The following is a 17,033-nucleotide window of genomic DNA, read 5'->3' as shown; positions in this document are numbered from 1 at the left end:
AATTTCACTATAATTACATCCATAAGTAACCCAATGACATAATGTATGACTATTTTGGTCATGAGTTTCATACACTTTCTGTAATAAAACATCTCAAAGCAAAAATCTTATCAGATGGTCAACCCTGGGACAAAATATTATCAAATGGGGGTCTGTGGTCTAATTTGTGTCAGTTTAGGGGTCCTTGACGTGAAAAGCTTTGAAAACCACTGCTTTAGGATAACTGCTTACACTAAAGCTGATGTGTTAAAGTAGAAAAAAGTAGTCATCTGTTTTGAATAGCTTTAGAATTAGGATTTTTTTTCCATGAACCTTTTACCTAGAAATTTTCACCAAACATGATATCTTAGTGGTCAAAGTCTAGTCCTGACATCTGTCTTTATAACAGGTTACCCAACTTTCAAAGAAGATGAGATACAAACAGTGATAACCTGGTTTAGATCAACGAGAGTAGTAATTATTCTCTTGCAAGCAGTTTAGCTTTTACATCATCTACAACAGGATGAAGGCATAAGAAGATCTAGACTTATGGAAGACAGCTTGAGACTAAATTGTAAGATCAACCTAAAAGTCTCACATCCACTGTTTTTTCTTAAACAAAGAAATATTACTGCAGTGTTTTCAAACTACCCACTGAAAGACGGACAGTGCTGTGAGAAAAAAAAGAAAACAATCCTAAAAGCAGAACTGTCTCCTGAGAAATCAGGAGGTGGATAGCATCACTTAGATCTTACCTTGGAGTTGGCATGATGTCTAATTGATGAAAACTAAGCAGCCTAATCTGATGAGTAAATGATCAACTGCTTCCTGCTCTCTGTCAAAGCAACGTGCTTTTTGAGTACAGGAACTGTAGCTCCACTTTGGGCAACACTGACTGGTTAGTAGAGAAAGTGGGCGGGCCTCAGGGGCTTCTTGGTATAGGATTGGCTACATATGTTCCAATTATTGTAAAGCTGTCTATGTTGTGTTTGGGGCAGCTGGGAAAGAAGGTGGACACTTTACATGGTAAATATCATTAGCAGTATCAAATTAGTAAAATACTGACATTTAAAGGGCTAAACTGTTAAGTTTTAACTATATGTATGTTTGTATATAATTAAACTGTTAAAGTTTAACATGAAAAACCTGCATTTTGCAAGTTTTGTTAAGGACCACAATGAAAACAAAGGGGTATTGGACTTATGCAGTTGTAATTTAACATCCTTCTTCTCATAATTTCAAAGAAATTAAACTACACAGTTAGTGAAGGATGTTCTGTCCCCATACAACACTGTCAGAGACCTGAAATTCTCTAAACAAATGCTTCTGTCTAACTCAAGATCCAGTACTACGTGCTATAGAGACAGGGCTTTTTCAATGGCTTGCTCAAAAAAATGCAATAAGCCTTTTTCCAGACAGATATTTTGACTTGTAATGGTAGGAAAAGCACATGTGTTACTAATAACATTAACAATGGCTCTGTTCTATCCAAGTAAACCCCAACAGTGTGACAGTGAGCCAGCATGCAACATACCAAGACTCCGAAACTAAAGCAGCTAAATGGAATTTAGCGATTAATTTTATTATTTACTAGAGCTACAAAAATTAGTCGAATAATAGAAAATTAATCGGCAACTATTTTGATAATCAAATGATCGTTTTGAGTTATTTTTAAAGAAAAAAAGTATAAAACTTCTCTGGTTTCTGGCTTCTTCAATGTGAATATTTTCTGGTTTCTTTAGTCTTTTATGATAGTAAACAGAGTATCTTTGGGTTGTGGAGTGTTGGTCGGGTCAGAACAAGATATTTGAGGTTGGATCTTGGGCTTTGGGAAACAGTGATCGACATTTTTCACCATTTTCTGACATTTCATAAACCTAATGACTAATTGATTAATCGAGAAAATAATAGACTATTTGCTGAGTATACACTGTTAAATGATGTTAATGTGCTACAGTATAGTTAACATGCATATTTCTTTGGAAGCATTAAGTCGTTTTCTTTCTCTCTTTAGGAGCCTGTTCTCTCTGTTTGTCATGAACATGCCATTTTTTCACCTTGTGCTCGCCTTTATTTTGCTCTATTTTCTCTCTGTTGTGTACTTTGGCTCAACTGTGCTTTAAAGTTGACTTAAGTTCAGTTAAGTGTATACATTCTGAGACTGACTTTTGCCAAGAGCAACAGAAGTCTGCAGAAAACTTCCTCATCTTGTCTTACTATTGTCTTTAAACTCAGTATTTCTATGGACATTTATGTGTAGAGTGCAGTTTTCCTCAAGTCAAGTGAACGCCGCATCGTTCACTTCACATTATGCACACAATAAAACAGTCTTCACAATGTCAACAAGACTGTAGCCGCCTGCCAGCACTGGAAACGTGACATTAATATGTCATTACTTCATTAACGGTGACAGGAAACATAAAACCATCATGATACTGAAACAGTAAAACAGGATACATCTCAACACTTACTCTTTGTACTGAATGTCTAGCTTTGTTTTTTCTTCTGTTTATCTTAACTCGCATTTTTCATGTTCACCGTCTGTGACATGTTAATCATTTAACACACATTTTTATGTACGCAACACCTGGAATCTTCAATATTGGTGAATTACACACATACTGAATATGAATACACACAAAATTCTCACTCTTAATGAAGAAATACTGTTATGTCACAGCCAGCATCACTGATCAACTTCTTAGCTAACGTTAAAGTTTGTCTAACGCCTGTCAAAACCTTCATCCTTCATCAATTAACAGAAGGCTTTTCCGCTCTTTTACACAAGCTTTTATCTTTTTTTTTTTTCTTAAAGGATAACCACAGGTTGCATAAAATAGCGACAAATCTTGTCTCCCAGTCATGTGATGAACCCACCCTCTCCTGCTAGCTGTAGTTAGCATCGTTATGACTGAACAAACGGTGACTAACCGTGAACAGCGGTTTTTTTTCAGTTGGTGTAACGTTCAAAGGTTCAAACAGCTTAGCCTGCAACCTGCACTCCCCGCTGTCAGTTTACATCAACGCTAGCGACGTTTGCATTCACTGACAGCTAGCTACAGCGGCTAGCTGCACAGAGCATCGCGTATCATATAACAAAACCTGCTGGTTTTTATTACCTTAACGCTATTTTCCTCCCTGTCGACATGTTGGGATCTTCTTCAGTCATTGTTTTTAAACGGCTTTAAGCGTGTTTGTTGGCGCTGTGGAGCCGGAGAAACCACTGCTCACTGTCGGTGAAGAGTAGTAACAGGCTGCAGCGTCCTTCCCCACAGATGATGATGCTAATGGACAAATTGATTAACAGCATGCAAACCTAGAGAGAAAATAATTAATTATGTTCAGGGATCTACCAGTGTTACCTAGTTAATTACTTTCTCCTCACATAACATCACCTGTTTCACATATCTATAATTATATTTCTATAGCTCCACAGTCTGACAGTGTGTAATGTGTTAAATCATCTATAACATATATTTCTATCTATTTATTATTACATTAATTGGATGTTTGACCTTAACTGTGCAGAATGCTTGAATTTTTGTGATTAATTCATGGCAGAACGATGCGCAGATACTAAACGGCTGTTTTCACATTCATCTTATGAAAGTGGGAAGTTTATCTGTGCTCAACTGAAATTTCAATTTAACAATTTATGTAGCTTTGATTGTGTTTATATGCTGCAAGTGCCTACATGAATGTGTGTGAGTGTTCAATTCAGTTCCCACAAACTAACTGACAGAACAAACCTATAATTAAGCTGGACAATCAGTCAGGTCAGAATGTTTGTAAAAGTGGAAAACACAGCCATATTTATACATCATGCACACCAATAGACTGACAAGCACTATGATGACAGGTGTAGTTAACCATCAAAACCATCCTGGGTGATAAACATCTCAAAGCAATTAATAATTCAACAAAGCACATAGAAAAGAGCAGGAATTCAAAGGCCATACTTCAAAAAACAATACATCAAACATACATCTTACACATAAACATTACATCAGATTCATCATCATGTATGTCAGAGTCAACATCACATATGTTCAAAAATATATTATAGTACACTAAGAAAGAGGGACCTTAAATTCTTATACGGAGATGTGTTCTTATATAAAATGTCCAGGTTAAACTTTTGTAGCTTGGAGTAAGTGTGCAGGTGTTACCTTTTTTTAAAAAAAATTGCTTTCTAATAGCCTTGCACCTATACGTGATGTGCAAATAATTACTCTCCTTCAACTCATAATATAAATAATCTGACATGTACCATCTGCTGTGCGAACCATACTGTTGGCCTGCTTCAAAGTGATAAAATCCAAAGGGAAAACAAAGAATGAGGGTTCAGTTCTGCTCATTTCTGGCCCAAGGGCCCCCTAGTGGGTTAATCTGGCCATGGTTAATACAAAATCAGGAAAAATAAAACTGTTGTGACTGTGGAGTCATCAGAACAAACTAAGCCTTTACATGATGCAGACGGTTCAGTCAGTTGATATATATACACACACACACAACACCTCTAATCTAGGTGCTGTTTGAAGTCAGTACAAAGGTCAGCGAATTATTGTCCAGCAGGCTAAATATGAGGTGAGACTAGAAACACACTGGCAAACAGATTACAAGAAGGGAAGCAGACTTTCCTCTAGATGATGAAGGTCAAGTCCAGTATTATGATATAAAGTACATAGTATAATGCAGACAACTACCTGTTCATATCAAATACTTATGACTTGATCACAAGCACTTTTATTATCACATGCAATTATTTTAGTCATAACTAGATCTTAAAACTCACCCTACTGCTGACCCACACAACTAAGTATTAAAAAAGGGATCTCTTTGGCAAAACTTCTCAGTTTAAACAAAGTCAATGCTTAACGTACATGTTCAGAAATTAAAGCGCAAACACACCTCAAAGTGCTATAAAATGCTTTATTACAAAATTGTGAACAATGCCTAAGCAAAATGTTGTTCAGCCCCATTTGAGCCAAAGTAAGCTTTGCATAATTCTGATATTCTTTTAAACAAACGTTCTCAAGGTTTGCATAGAGCTCGATTTGACTCTAAGTAAAAGTCATGAAGCGGATGTAACTTTATAGAAGAATCATGTACAACGAGTGTTTTGAACAAATCAACACCATGATACCTTGTGCAAATGATACAAAACATTATCTGAAAATGAAAAACAAAATCAATTGCAAATAAAGTTTCTTTTGCAAGGCACATTGGTTGGTTTTAGATACTTAAAAGACACATTCACACCAATGGTCTCCAGACGTTTAAAATATCTACTACAGTTGCCACAAGGAGTGGTCTGTTATGTTTAGTGTATCAAGACATGTTGAAACAAATGTGATGACTGATTTCACCAGCTGCAGATGACACTGTGCTTCATCTCTAAGCCCTGGCTGTTCCCTTGACTACCTAGGAGAAGTGTGCAATTCGTATATCACAAAAAAAAAGATTGTGCACAACAAGACAACATGAGACATACAACTGTGTGCAGTGTTTTGGAAGAGAAAAAAAAAAAAATCGCAGGCAAGATGAGCCTCTGCAGACTGCCGGACTACTAAAAACTGTTAGCTTGCTGTGGAAATAGGTGATCGTTTTTACTGTTTATTACTTGTAATCTCAATGCAACACGTGAAACATAAAACACATCTAGAACCAATTGGATGCAAGCTAACAAGCAAGTTTTCTTCTTGACCTGCTGTTGGTAGAAATTTTTGTTATTTCTTGAATTAGCTTATCTAAAAACTAGCCTTGGTCTCACTGACCAAAAAAAAAAAAAAAAAGACAATTACACTTATTTATTATACTAAGATTGTGGCAGAATGTCTTTGGCAGAGCTCTGAAGTAAATAAACATTGCTACAATTGCATGTAAAACAAGGAACAGTGTTTCTCTTTAAGTTGCGATAATATAGAATTATGTAAACAGACAAATACCACTGGATATATTTTATGTGAGCTGAGCGCAGGCCTATAATGCAACTTGTAACAACTCAAGTTCATGTGCTCATCCTAGCAAAGGTGAATGAATGATGACAATAAAAATTATCAGTACAAAGATATAAAAATGTCTCTTGAGAAAATGTTATTTAAATTTTTACTTATTATGGTTTGTGTCTAGAAGAGACCAAAAAAAAAAACCTTACATTATGTGAAATCCAACCTCTAATCAAAATATATATATTCCTGGGATTTGTCAAAATAAGCTTTAAAACATATTTTTTACACACTTTAGAAAAAAAAAGACATTCCCAGTAACAATCTAACCCATAATTCGCACTGATAGTCCCATTGTTTACATTCTACCAGAACAGCAACTGTTACAGACAGGACATGGGACTAATAGAGAAACTTTGCCCTCATTAGGGTGAAGGGCACTGACATCATAGCTCTGATAAAGCATATATCTGTCCATTCAATGTCCTCCTGGACAGCTGGACAGCTCCAGCATGAAGCAGAGGAACTCTGGCTCTTCTCTTACTGATACCAGGGGGTCTTTCTGACCCAGTGGAGGGTGAAACCTGCATCTGTCCGGATCTTGATGGAAGCTGCCTCGGCCTCCCTGACTGTCTCCTTCACAGACTGCATCAGGTTCTGAGCGTTGTGCACCAACATCTCAGTAGCCTGGCGGAGAAGACATGAAAAGAGATACAGTGAGGGAGATAATCATCCCATTCCAAAGGCTATTATAGAAAAATAACTGGAATCCTGTGAGCTGACATGTTTATAAGAAAAACTCACCTGCTCCGACTCCTCTTCGCTGATGTTGGTACGACCCAACATAGTGGCCTTGACTGTGGACAGGATTTTGAGCTGAGTGCTGATGGTGGGAATGCGTTCACACACCTGAAACAAGGTCAGAAATTCAGGTGAGGTGAAATAATTTAATACCAAAACAGTATTTATATTCAGTAGCCTTTCCACAGTCAAACCTGATTTAAACTACTGAACTGACCTGGAGCAGGTTGGTCCGGATACGCTTGTCAGTACACTGCTTGGCCACCTCCTTGGCCAGCCGTGTGACTTCATCAGAAGCCTTAGCAATGTCCTTGGCGCACTGGATGAGGGCGCGCTTGTTTCCGCTGCCTCCGCGCACCAGGCGTGACATTTCAGCCATGAGCAAGGCCATTCGCTTGGCTGCACCAATGATGTCATTTCCCTATGAAGTGCAACAGGAAGATAAAATCAATCATGTAGCAGAGGGCTTGAAGTAGAAGTCTGTTACTGTATTACAATATTACAGTGTTCACTTACTTTGCTGGACCATTTGCGGGCTTCATCGTGGAGCTGCCTGGCAGCCACCATCATGGGCTCGTTAACCATATCACCGGCCTTCTGCTCAGGGAACTCCTCATCTTTCTCCTCTGGGGGAGGAGGCCTGGGGGGAGGAACCTCACCTTCAGGAAGAGGAGGCTTGGGTGGTGCTGCCTCATCATTAAGCTACGAAGAGAAGTTACAGTAATTATGGTTTGGCAGTTTAAATACACAAGTTTTTGTGAGCACTAAACCAAAGTAGCTTCAAATGATTAGTCCACACTAAAGTTTAATGTACCGCAATATTCCTGGTTTGATTCCGGCTGTTTCTTGTCTTTCTAAACTAGAAACTATTAAATAAAATAAAAATGCCAAATCTATTAAAAAAAAGGTTTGCTTGACTCTTTGATCAAAGAACTTACATTAAGCTGATCCAGTTCAGGAGGAGGTGGTGGGAAGTCTGGCTCCTGAGGCTGGAAGGCCTCCCTGACCTTTGCCACAGCACCAAGAATTTTATAACCTGAGTCCAGGAAGCCCTTCTGAAGGCCTGGTGATCAAAACAAACATGTTATCATTTATCAGAAGGTTCTACATATGTATAAATTGTAATCTTGAGATCCGTGAGCAACATCAACATACTTGGATCCTGGATGTTTCCTGCCACTGCTTTAGCATCCATCACCATGGGAGAGATTGTTTGGCTCAGTTCATCAGATGCCGCCTTCACTATCTCTCTGAATTTAGGATCCTCAGAGTTCTCCACCTCTCGCTTCGCCACCAGGAGGATCCGGTTGGCTCTGCGGGCGATGCTGGTGGCGCCCGCGACCAGCATCTGAGGCTGGTGATTGGCCATGGCCACACGACATTTATCCAGGTCCTTCTTGATGGCCTCCTCTGACGCATCCAGCAGAGATTTGGTATCGATGGCCTCATCCACCAAACCTAAGCATCCAGAGGATATTAATCTACATGTATGAAATAAGGATCACCTCCAATCAGGGAATTTAAATTATGCTTATGACACCTCACCTGTCATTTTCTCCACATTGTCAATCCACTGATTCTTCATTGTCTCAAAATGTTCGTACGCAGCTTGATTGCCGGGGTTTCTCAGCAGAATACGAGCAGCAGAAACCACCTATAAAACAATCCCGGCCGTTAATTGCCAGTCCAATGACAACTGCTATAGACTTGGCTCAAGAAAGCGAGAAACACTTAAGCTCTTTGACTCGTGATGCATGATGGTGTGCTTGTGATGAGTGGAGGGTAGACACAAACGGAAACAGATATAAACACTAAACCGTGACATACTTGTGGTGTTAAGTCTCTTGTTGACTTGACGGCAGCCTGGATTCCCTCCACTGTGCTCTTGTTGGCAGTGCCGACAGCAGCAGCCTTCTCTGCTGTGGTGCCAAGCTTATTGGCGTGGTTCTCAAAGTTGGCAGCCCTTTCATCAAAGACCTACACATGATCAAATGAAACAATTATCCAAAAAGGTTGTTAGAAATAATACAACCCCCAGCCAATAAATAAAACACCACGGAAGGAGGCTCATTGCGGTGAAGTCACAGAGTAATTGCACTACTGACCTCATCCCTGTTGGGGGCGTCCAGTGGGGCGGTAGCAGCCACTGCCAGTAACTTGATAGGGGTGGTGGTGTCACTGAAGATGTCGGACACCTCCTGAGTCATCGCTTCCTGCATTTTCCCTTTCAGGTCCTGCGAGGAGGACATACAGATGTTACAACTAGTCAGCTCACTCATGGTGGCTCACAGAGCTTACAAGAACAAATGAGTAATATTGGGTGTGTGTGGTTTGTCTTTGGCTTACAAGTAACTCTTTTATCTTACTGATTAGAAAAAAAAATTCAAATTCTTCTTGAACTTCAATACAATCTGATAAAGTACATATTGGAAAATGATAATTGCTGCAAAAATGATTCTTATTAATTATTTTTCTGGAACACTGTCACATTTGAGAGGCGGAAAACAGCAAATGTTCTGACATTTTTTTCTTGATAAATGATTTAAACTAATAAAAAATGTTATACATAATTCAATACACTTAAGACACTGGATGAAATAAATTAAAAATAGTTGTTGTCAGGTAAAATCTATCAATAAAATGCACACTTTTAGGGTATTATGAAAAACTGCCTTATTTCACAGCCATTATTCTAGTTTTACAGAATATACTCATCATGTTATCTTTCAAATGGTCAGAAAGCATCAAAAACCCCAAACTTCTGGCACATCATTCCGCTAATACTAGTTGACTTTTACTTGATCTTAACAGTAGAACATTTAATGGAGTATCTTCCCATGATCACATCAATTGTACTTAATATTTTTTTAGTATTTCTTCCACCACTGAAAACCAGCAGGGGGGGTTGTTGTCTGTCTCAGCGTATGAATCCTGATCTATTTACAGTGAAGCTACAGGTCTGAATGAGATTGGCTGTTAAGTGTGAGCCGTCTTACTTTCAAGGCCTCCTGGAGCTGCTGAGCCACAGCACGTGCCTGAGGGGAGTCCCCTTCACCGCGGGCAGCCAGGTCGGCCAGCTGGGCCATGAGCTGCTCCACCTGCTCACATTTACCCAGCAGCTCCTGCCTGTACGGGCCTGGGAGAGCATTGGCCAGCCTGCGGCCCTCTGCAACAAGCCCACGGATAGCTGCCTGGCCTGGACACACACACACACAGACAAATTTATAAACATAAAGACTCCCAAAAATACCATTCTGCTCATTAACTCATATTTAACCTTCTCTTAACTCTGAGTGCATCAACACTAACAAATTTGAGTCACACTTCTGTATTTCTTTTTTACAAGGCACTTCTGCTAAATGTTTTACATTTTACCATGCTACAACACCTTTATAAATGCCATAAAATAGTGAAAAATTCTGAACACATCCCAAGATGAACTCTTCAATTTGCTTGTTTTGTACAACCAAGAGTCCCAATCCCAATATATATTTACAATAAAATAAAACAGGGAAGACTAATAAATTCTCACATTTGAAAAGCTGGAACCTGAGCACTTAAAAGTTAACTGCTGCAGCACTGTTTAAGTGTTAAGATTTTATGTTTGTTTATATACCAGTTGAACGGCAAATGGCTGGGTAGTTTTGGTATTTTACTGGCTGCTTGTATCAACAGTGGAAGGGAAAGAAACCCATGCCTTCCTCTGTATTACTTCATGGTGTTACTTTGAGGTAAACTATACTACGGGAAACCAATGACTCTTAGAGCAGCCAGCCTCCAGCTCTATTGTAAACACATAAGACGATTTCCAGGATTCAGAAGAGACAAGCCAAAACCAAAGAAGCTGGGAGAGCGCTGCAGAATATCAAGTACAGTAGAAAGTGGCATGTACACAAGTGTTTGGTCTGCAATTTAGCCACAGGAGCAGCGGAAAGAATGTGAGGGAGAGAGATAAAGAGACAAGGAAGTTGAGGAGGATGGGAGCGTGACTCACCCACACCACTGTCATCCACAGTGGGATTGTCAATCCAGCGCTGGGCCTGCTCAATCTTTCCTTCTAAGTGTACAGCTGCCTTTGCAGGCCTGCTGTTGGCCACGGCTTTGTTAGTCTTGGACTGCAGGTTCTGCAGAGCTGTTGCGATCTGTTTAGCCAGAGCTCTGGCCTCAGGAGTGTCACCTTTACCCCTATAAGGAATTAAAAATAAGTAAGTAATAAATTAAATAGTGTTTTATTACAGATATGGTTGAAATGAGGTCTGTATGGCAGTCAATCAGGTTGACTAATGATGCTTTTACACAGCTTGGATGTAATTCACCTTAAAATGTGGTAAAATTAGCACTAATCTCTGGTGCGGACCAAAAGCCCATATTAGTCTACCTGAACAAGGGAGAACAAGAAGGGTTCCAGTCGAATTGTTGTAAGAAATCTGTACTCCTACAGGAAGAAAAGCCATGTGTGCATGTTGTGATAAGATCTTTAGTGGAATTCCTGCATTTTCAGCAATAACCAGAAGAGGTTTGTTGTAGGAAAACGGAAGAGATAAAATACCTCACTGATCTATGGACAGAGAATAACTGTCAAGTACAAGTTGATACACAGTACTGAAGACGGATTTCTCAATGTTACCGGCATATGAGAAAACAGTCCCATCTTGTTTCCCAGCAACAGTGGTGACAGTTGCACTTTGATGATGGCATTTAATTGATTCAAGTATTGAATAAAAGCACCTGAATTACTGTAATAAAGTGTGAAAAAGGGACCACAAAGCTTGGGGGGCAAACCCAGCATAAAACAGCCCGATATTTCTAACAGTTAATAACTTACTGTCTTCTAAGATCAGACAACTTGGCAGTCATTGCAGCGATTTCTCCAATTGAGCGTAAGATGTCATCTCTTTCTTTGGGATCCTCAGACATGTCTGCAATCTTTTTGGCCTCAGTGAGGAGGGCTTTGATGTTCTCCTCTCCCTCTGGACCTGCATTAGGGTCTGCCAGCCAGTTCTGCAGGGGCAGGAAACACAAAAAGCACTCAAAACAACATCAAATACTTACACGGAGAGGTTTGAATCCATGTTTTGTAAGAACAAAAGAACTAAAAGAGTTATTGACTCACCTGTGCAGCATCGATCCTTTTGGCAATGGCCTGCTTGGAGTTAGTCATGGCCTCCAGCTTACGAGCAGCATTCTCCACCTTGCCCGTAAGAACGTCGAGTCCTTGAGAAACCTGCTGGGCCTTCTGCATGGCAGCTGGGGACGCCCCCTGACCTCTGAGGTGGACAAAGAAAACACATGGATACAATAAACTGCAGCCTCGCTATGCCTTTACAGCTTTCACATGCACAATTCTTGTTCTCTGATCTACACAACATGTTTGTTTACTCGAAAGCATATGCTTTATCTCCTGTTTAAGAACGGTATTTCCTAATTTAATGCCTCTATTTCCAGATAAGGCTAAGAGGCATCCCCCAGTTTTCAGGCAAGTAACTCAATCAGGAGTTAAAGTAGATTATGGATTAATACCAGACAGCTGCTTTTAATCTAGCGTGACTCAGGATCCCTGGTGACAATCACACTACACTTTAAGGAACGGAAAATGAAATTACAGTGCAAAATGACCATTTCTAAATCAAACTATGCGATGAAAACTGAATCACAGGTTCAAGGAAACAGAATAAAAGAACACCAGACTAATGAAAGAAGCATGGACTGCATGAAATATGAGGAGAATTATCTCGCCATAGTTGCGATTTTCTTTTATGTCTGTACCTGGCCCTCATTTCAGACACCTGGTCAGTCATCTGGCCAAGGGTCTTGGCTGTGCCCAGAATATCTCTACGCTCCTTCCCTGCACATAGTTCACCAACTTTCCCAGCTTCATCAAGGATCTGTCGGATGGCCTGCTCGCCTGCATCCCCTAGAAGCACAACACGCATGGTCAGACACATCAATAACAACACCGCATTCAATTAGGTTATCAGCCCTAATTAGAAGCGTAATTAATAAATTAAGGTACATGAAGGACATGGATGTGTTTCTTTATTACCTGGTTGAGCGTTTGGATCCCTCAGCCAGTTCTTAGCCTGGGCCATCTTTGAGTCGATGAGCCCCAGAGCCCTCTTCATGGCCTCTGTGTCCTTTGGGTTTGAAAGAAAGAATAAATGAATAACTTAACGGATATCAATACAACCAAAAAAAACTAAAAAAAATGAGTCAATCAATGCTCTTAATTATACCACGTACACATGTTCTCTATAAATCATGACATGATTATTAGAGACATTGGAAATGCGTGTTAATTTCAAGTCTATATTCCTGTAACTAGTATAATTTGTGTGGATGAGGTTCACATGTGATGTCATATAATTATATTCCTATACAGAAATCCAGTCATGACTTGAAATTGAGCTTGGAGCAACTTCTTCCTTATTCAAAAGTTTTTCCTGAGTTAGTTACATGGTCAGGAAAAGCTCCAGGCTCTCGTCATTGCCACATTCAAACCTCCCCATATTGTTTATTCCAGTAAAATAAACATACAGCAAAGTCCTTGTGCACTGTGCAGCATCACTAACATGTCAGACACAACCACGTAGCACATGCTGTCTCCGTCATTCTTTTCAATGGTCAATAATGAGCGTGTCATGTTATAAAAGCCAAACGACTCTCCATTGTATCTCAATCTGAGTGGATGGAAATACAACAATCCGTCCAACAGCGGCTGACTCGACAATGAGTCCACTCATTGTCAAAGTCTGCTAAACAAAGCAGAGTCCTGTAGGACATGGAGCAAAGCAGGAGACCAGAGCGGATAAATGAGTGATTAAGTGAGCTTATTTTACAAGGTAAATAATAGAAATTTGGAAAACAGATGTTAACGTTCTACGTAATGCAGCTTGAACCTTCAGCTCTGAGTTCAAACAAAAGGTTCACGGCAGAGAGCTGAATAATAACAAACCCCCACTCCTTTGCTTAAAACGATTCATAACAAGATATGAGAAATCGAGCCCTCACAATAATCCCCATGTCAAAATAAAAACAACGAGCATGTTTGTTTGAATAGCTGAGTGTTAATGAGTGTGGGGTAACAGAACTGAACAAGAAAAAAAATAAAAAGGAAGATAGGTGTGAAGTGAAGTCACAGGAGCTGCGTGGGTGTATTAGTTTTCTGTTCAAACTTGTGCAGCTGCAAATCTGTCCGTAACCTGTGTGTACGAGTGAAAAAAGCCAGTGAAGAGAAGTTAAAGACGGACTTGATTTCTGCACTCATGTCAAATGCAAACACACATACATTACAGCCTATAATCAAACACAAAGAATAGTATTACTCAAAAAGTAGAAAGGTGTGGTTCATGGCATTAGTAATGGGGGATTATGTCCAATCTATTAAAGGGGCGTTATTTAGTATTCATGGAAATAACTTTTGTGAGCAAACTAGTCCGTTTTTGTGGATTAAAACTAAGAATTAGCCATTCAAACAAATATCACAAATATCATCAAAATTCATATCAGATCTTCTATGCGCCCTCCTCTTGATCATTCTGGTAAAACGATTTCTCATTAATGACACCCAAATCAATACAGCATGAGTCAGGTCAATCAATAACCAGACCAGTTGAGGACATGCATACAGTATGCTAAGGGTTAATTGATATAGAGGAGAACACACAGATGATACAATGTCATGTTATGAAGCAAAACAAATCCAGAAAGAAGTAGATAATGCATACTTCAACATTTCAGCAGTTCAACCTGCTAAACACTTCCTCAATAAACACAATGCCATTAGCAGTATAATAATATTCAAACTGCTTTATTGATCCGACAGTCTGACCTCACGACTGTTTCTCTACTAAAAAGCACACAATGGCACCACAAAGCACAAGACAGCACACACATCTGTCAGACATGCTGCTGCACAACCAAGGTCCGAGAGAGATAAGGCTTACCTTCTACAGGGGGTGAAGGGAGAAAGAAACAGTAAAAAGAAAGGAAGAACCACATAAATACAAATGTTCAACTGCACATACCAACTGAGACCAACAACAACAACAAAAAAAAAAAAGTGTCAACATAGGGAAAAAGTGGCACAAGAAAGAGCCATTTGAAGAGTGACCGGACAGGAAAGAAGACAAACGTGCAGAGCAGGAAAAAATAAAATATCCCAACATATTAACCAGCAACATAGAGGCAGAGAGAAAGCAGGCCTACTTTAATTAATTACCAACTGTATGTAAACTTCAGATCGGAAAGCATTTTTCACACCTGTCAACCTTGATATAAGGTCATCCTGATGAAACAAAGCGCATGCCTTGTTAAAAGGTATATTATGCAGGATTTTCCTAAAAAACAGTGAATAGACCTTTGGGCAGTGGGCGTGTAGCCCCCAGCCAATAACAGCGTACAGGTTACATCACTGTCTTCGTGTCTCTCCTTGGCTCCTCTCTGCACTCTGGATGTATAAAGAGCTGCAGGTCTGAGTGTCTGCTTGACTGAGGGCGGGGCTGAGCTACACACACGCAGAGCAGAGAGGCCACGGCGGACAGGATGAAGCTCTGCATTCACACAAATGTGCGGAGGTTTGTGGTTGTGATTATTTGTGCTTTAGACCATAACCGCTCTGAAACAATCAGAAAGTAAGTAGCTGCTCACTCTCTTCATTCACTCTCTCTCCTCTCATTGTTGGACCCTTCTCATGACTTTGAATGCTGTGTGTTTACAAACATCAATCAACAAATCCTGCATAGTATACCTTTAAGGTAGGGAAAAAAAAAATACACCAAATGAGAAAAACATCACTTCATATTCCCTCCAATCTGCAGCTTCCTGCCAAAGGCGTTCTTGGAGTGTGTGAGAGCACAGTGGGTAGCAGACGAAAATTAAATTTTTGCTCATACAAACACAGCTTCCAGTTCTTATTTTTAAATGTGCGAAAACTGGTTTAACACTCTGAGCAGCGAGAAGAGCAAAAGCCACAGTCTCTTTTTCCTCAAGTTTATTCATAGTAACAGAGTGTGCATGTGAGTTTGATGGCCATAGACAAACTTAGGTAAAAGCACGTCATTTATGGTCCATACCTTGTTGGCCCAGGCATCCTCGTCCCAGGAAGTAAGCTGCAGCACTCTAATGATCTCATTTATCTCGGCACTCATCTTCTCAAAAGTGAAGTTACGGTTCTTCAAGGCCTCCTCCACTCCCTGGCTGCCAGATGTCTTGGTTGTCACAAATATTTTGATACCTGAGATACAAAACAGAACTCCACTCAATAATGCTGACCAGAAGTACATCGTGTGGGTCTGTATCTAAGAGATAAAGATGAAAATGGAATAACTAAAAACTGAACCGTGCAATGTGTAGGTAGGGTGTGATTACCTGAGATGAGGATGGGCAGCAGCTCTTTGACTGTGTTCATGGAGTTGACAAGCATCACACGGTGCTCCTGGTGTGTCAGCTCCTGCTGTCGCTCATCTATCATCTTTGCCATCTTTGTCATCCCTGAACACAACAAACAAAAGGTGGAAATGAACATTTACTTGCATTTAATCAATGAATGTACTTTAAGTGTAATTTCATGGAAATAGTACTTGAATATTTACATTTTTACTTTTACTCTGAGACATGTAAGTGGGAAATGTATATCTCCAAAACTTCTAAACAGACATGTTTTAGCCTGATGACAATTTTGGATATTATCATTTACAGTAATCCTTCAACTAATACGAAAACATAACACTTGAAATTGGGGATTTAATGTGACAGAGACAATTATTCAGAATGTCATAGTTTTATTTTTGAAAGAATGCTTACATTGCAAAAACAATACGTTCACTCCAGCACATACAGGCTGAAAATGTCAACCAGGACAGCAAATCCTTTGAGATACTGTCAAATCAAGACCTCTGCAAAGAAATCTTTCCGCTTCTGTATCAGCAGACTGACCTGGTCCCAGATTCTTTGTATATGTGATCAAGTCCTCCATAGACTCCACCACCTCTGCCACGGTCAGGTACTCCAGGATGCCTTTACACACGCGGATTATTTTGCGGACCTGTGATAATGACGGGATAAAACATCAACAAAAGCTAATTCAAAAACAATTTTCATCCTCAGAGAACAGTGATTATGCAAACACAGCCCCCTCCTCCCGTTCACATTCCCTCTAATTACACTCTGATAATGCTGCCTACTGACATTCCAGCCTCTTTGTCCTGCTTCACTCCTGCTCTATGTGGACTGCTGGAGTCACCACAAACACTACACAGAGCTATCCCTGAGCTCCATTGGAAAACATGATGGCACCGCTGACTGATG

General features: G+C 39.9%; 2 protein-coding genes across 5 annotated transcripts in view; both read right to left on the bottom strand.

Annotated features, from left to right (window-relative positions):
- The window catches only part of adkb (adenosine kinase b), a 108,773-nt gene extending 105,498 nt beyond the window's left edge, over window positions 1–3,275 (bottom strand). The window contains exon 1 of one of the 3 annotated variants that reach the window (XM_044337595.1): window positions 3,099–3,275. In XM_044337595.1, coding sequence (XP_044193530.1) covers window positions 3,099–3,148 — 50 coding nt within the window. In that variant the 5' untranslated portion in view covers window positions 3,149–3,275. Of the gene's footprint in view, window positions 1–734; window positions 958–3,098 lie in introns of those variants that run through there. The other 2 variants (XM_044337593.1, XM_044337594.1) reach the window with 2 other exon arrangements.
- Window positions 3,276–4,897: 1,622 nt separating this feature from the next.
- The window catches only part of LOC122970937 (vinculin), a 30,023-nt gene continuing 17,887 nt past the window's right edge, over window positions 4,898–17,033 (bottom strand). The window contains exons 4-21 of one of the 2 annotated variants that reach the window (XM_044337311.1): window positions 16,662–16,770; window positions 16,095–16,217; window positions 15,800–15,960; window positions 12,772–12,865; window positions 12,495–12,642; window positions 11,842–11,995; window positions 11,554–11,729; window positions 10,723–10,913; window positions 9,725–9,924; window positions 8,834–8,962; window positions 8,556–8,705; window positions 8,274–8,382; window positions 7,884–8,186; window positions 7,667–7,791; window positions 7,245–7,430; window positions 6,946–7,149; window positions 6,732–6,836; window positions 4,898–6,614 (exon numbers count right to left, since the gene is read on the bottom strand). In XM_044337311.1, coding sequence (XP_044193246.1) covers window positions 6,468–6,614; window positions 6,732–6,836; window positions 6,946–7,149; window positions 7,245–7,430; window positions 7,667–7,791; window positions 7,884–8,186; window positions 8,274–8,382; window positions 8,556–8,705; window positions 8,834–8,962; window positions 9,725–9,924; window positions 10,723–10,913; window positions 11,554–11,729; window positions 11,842–11,995; window positions 12,495–12,642; window positions 12,772–12,865; window positions 15,800–15,960; window positions 16,095–16,217; window positions 16,662–16,770 — 2,814 coding nt within the window. In that variant the 3' untranslated portion in view covers window positions 4,898–6,467. The remainder of the gene's footprint in view (window positions 6,615–6,731; window positions 6,837–6,945; window positions 7,150–7,244; window positions 7,431–7,666; window positions 7,792–7,883; window positions 8,187–8,273; window positions 8,383–8,555; window positions 8,706–8,833; window positions 8,963–9,724; window positions 9,925–10,722; window positions 10,914–11,553; window positions 11,730–11,841; window positions 11,996–12,494; window positions 12,643–12,771; window positions 12,866–15,799; window positions 15,961–16,094; window positions 16,218–16,661; window positions 16,771–17,033) is intronic. The other variant, XM_044337313.1, reaches the window with a different exon arrangement.

The sequence above is a fragment of the Thunnus albacares genome, chromosome 20 (genome assembly GCF_914725855.1).
Source record: "Thunnus albacares chromosome 20, fThuAlb1.1, whole genome shotgun sequence".
Lineage (NCBI taxonomy): Eukaryota > Metazoa > Chordata > Actinopteri > Scombriformes > Scombridae > Thunnus > Thunnus albacares.
Note: the sequence above shows the minus strand (reverse complement) of the source record. Positions and strands in the feature narration are given on the sequence as shown.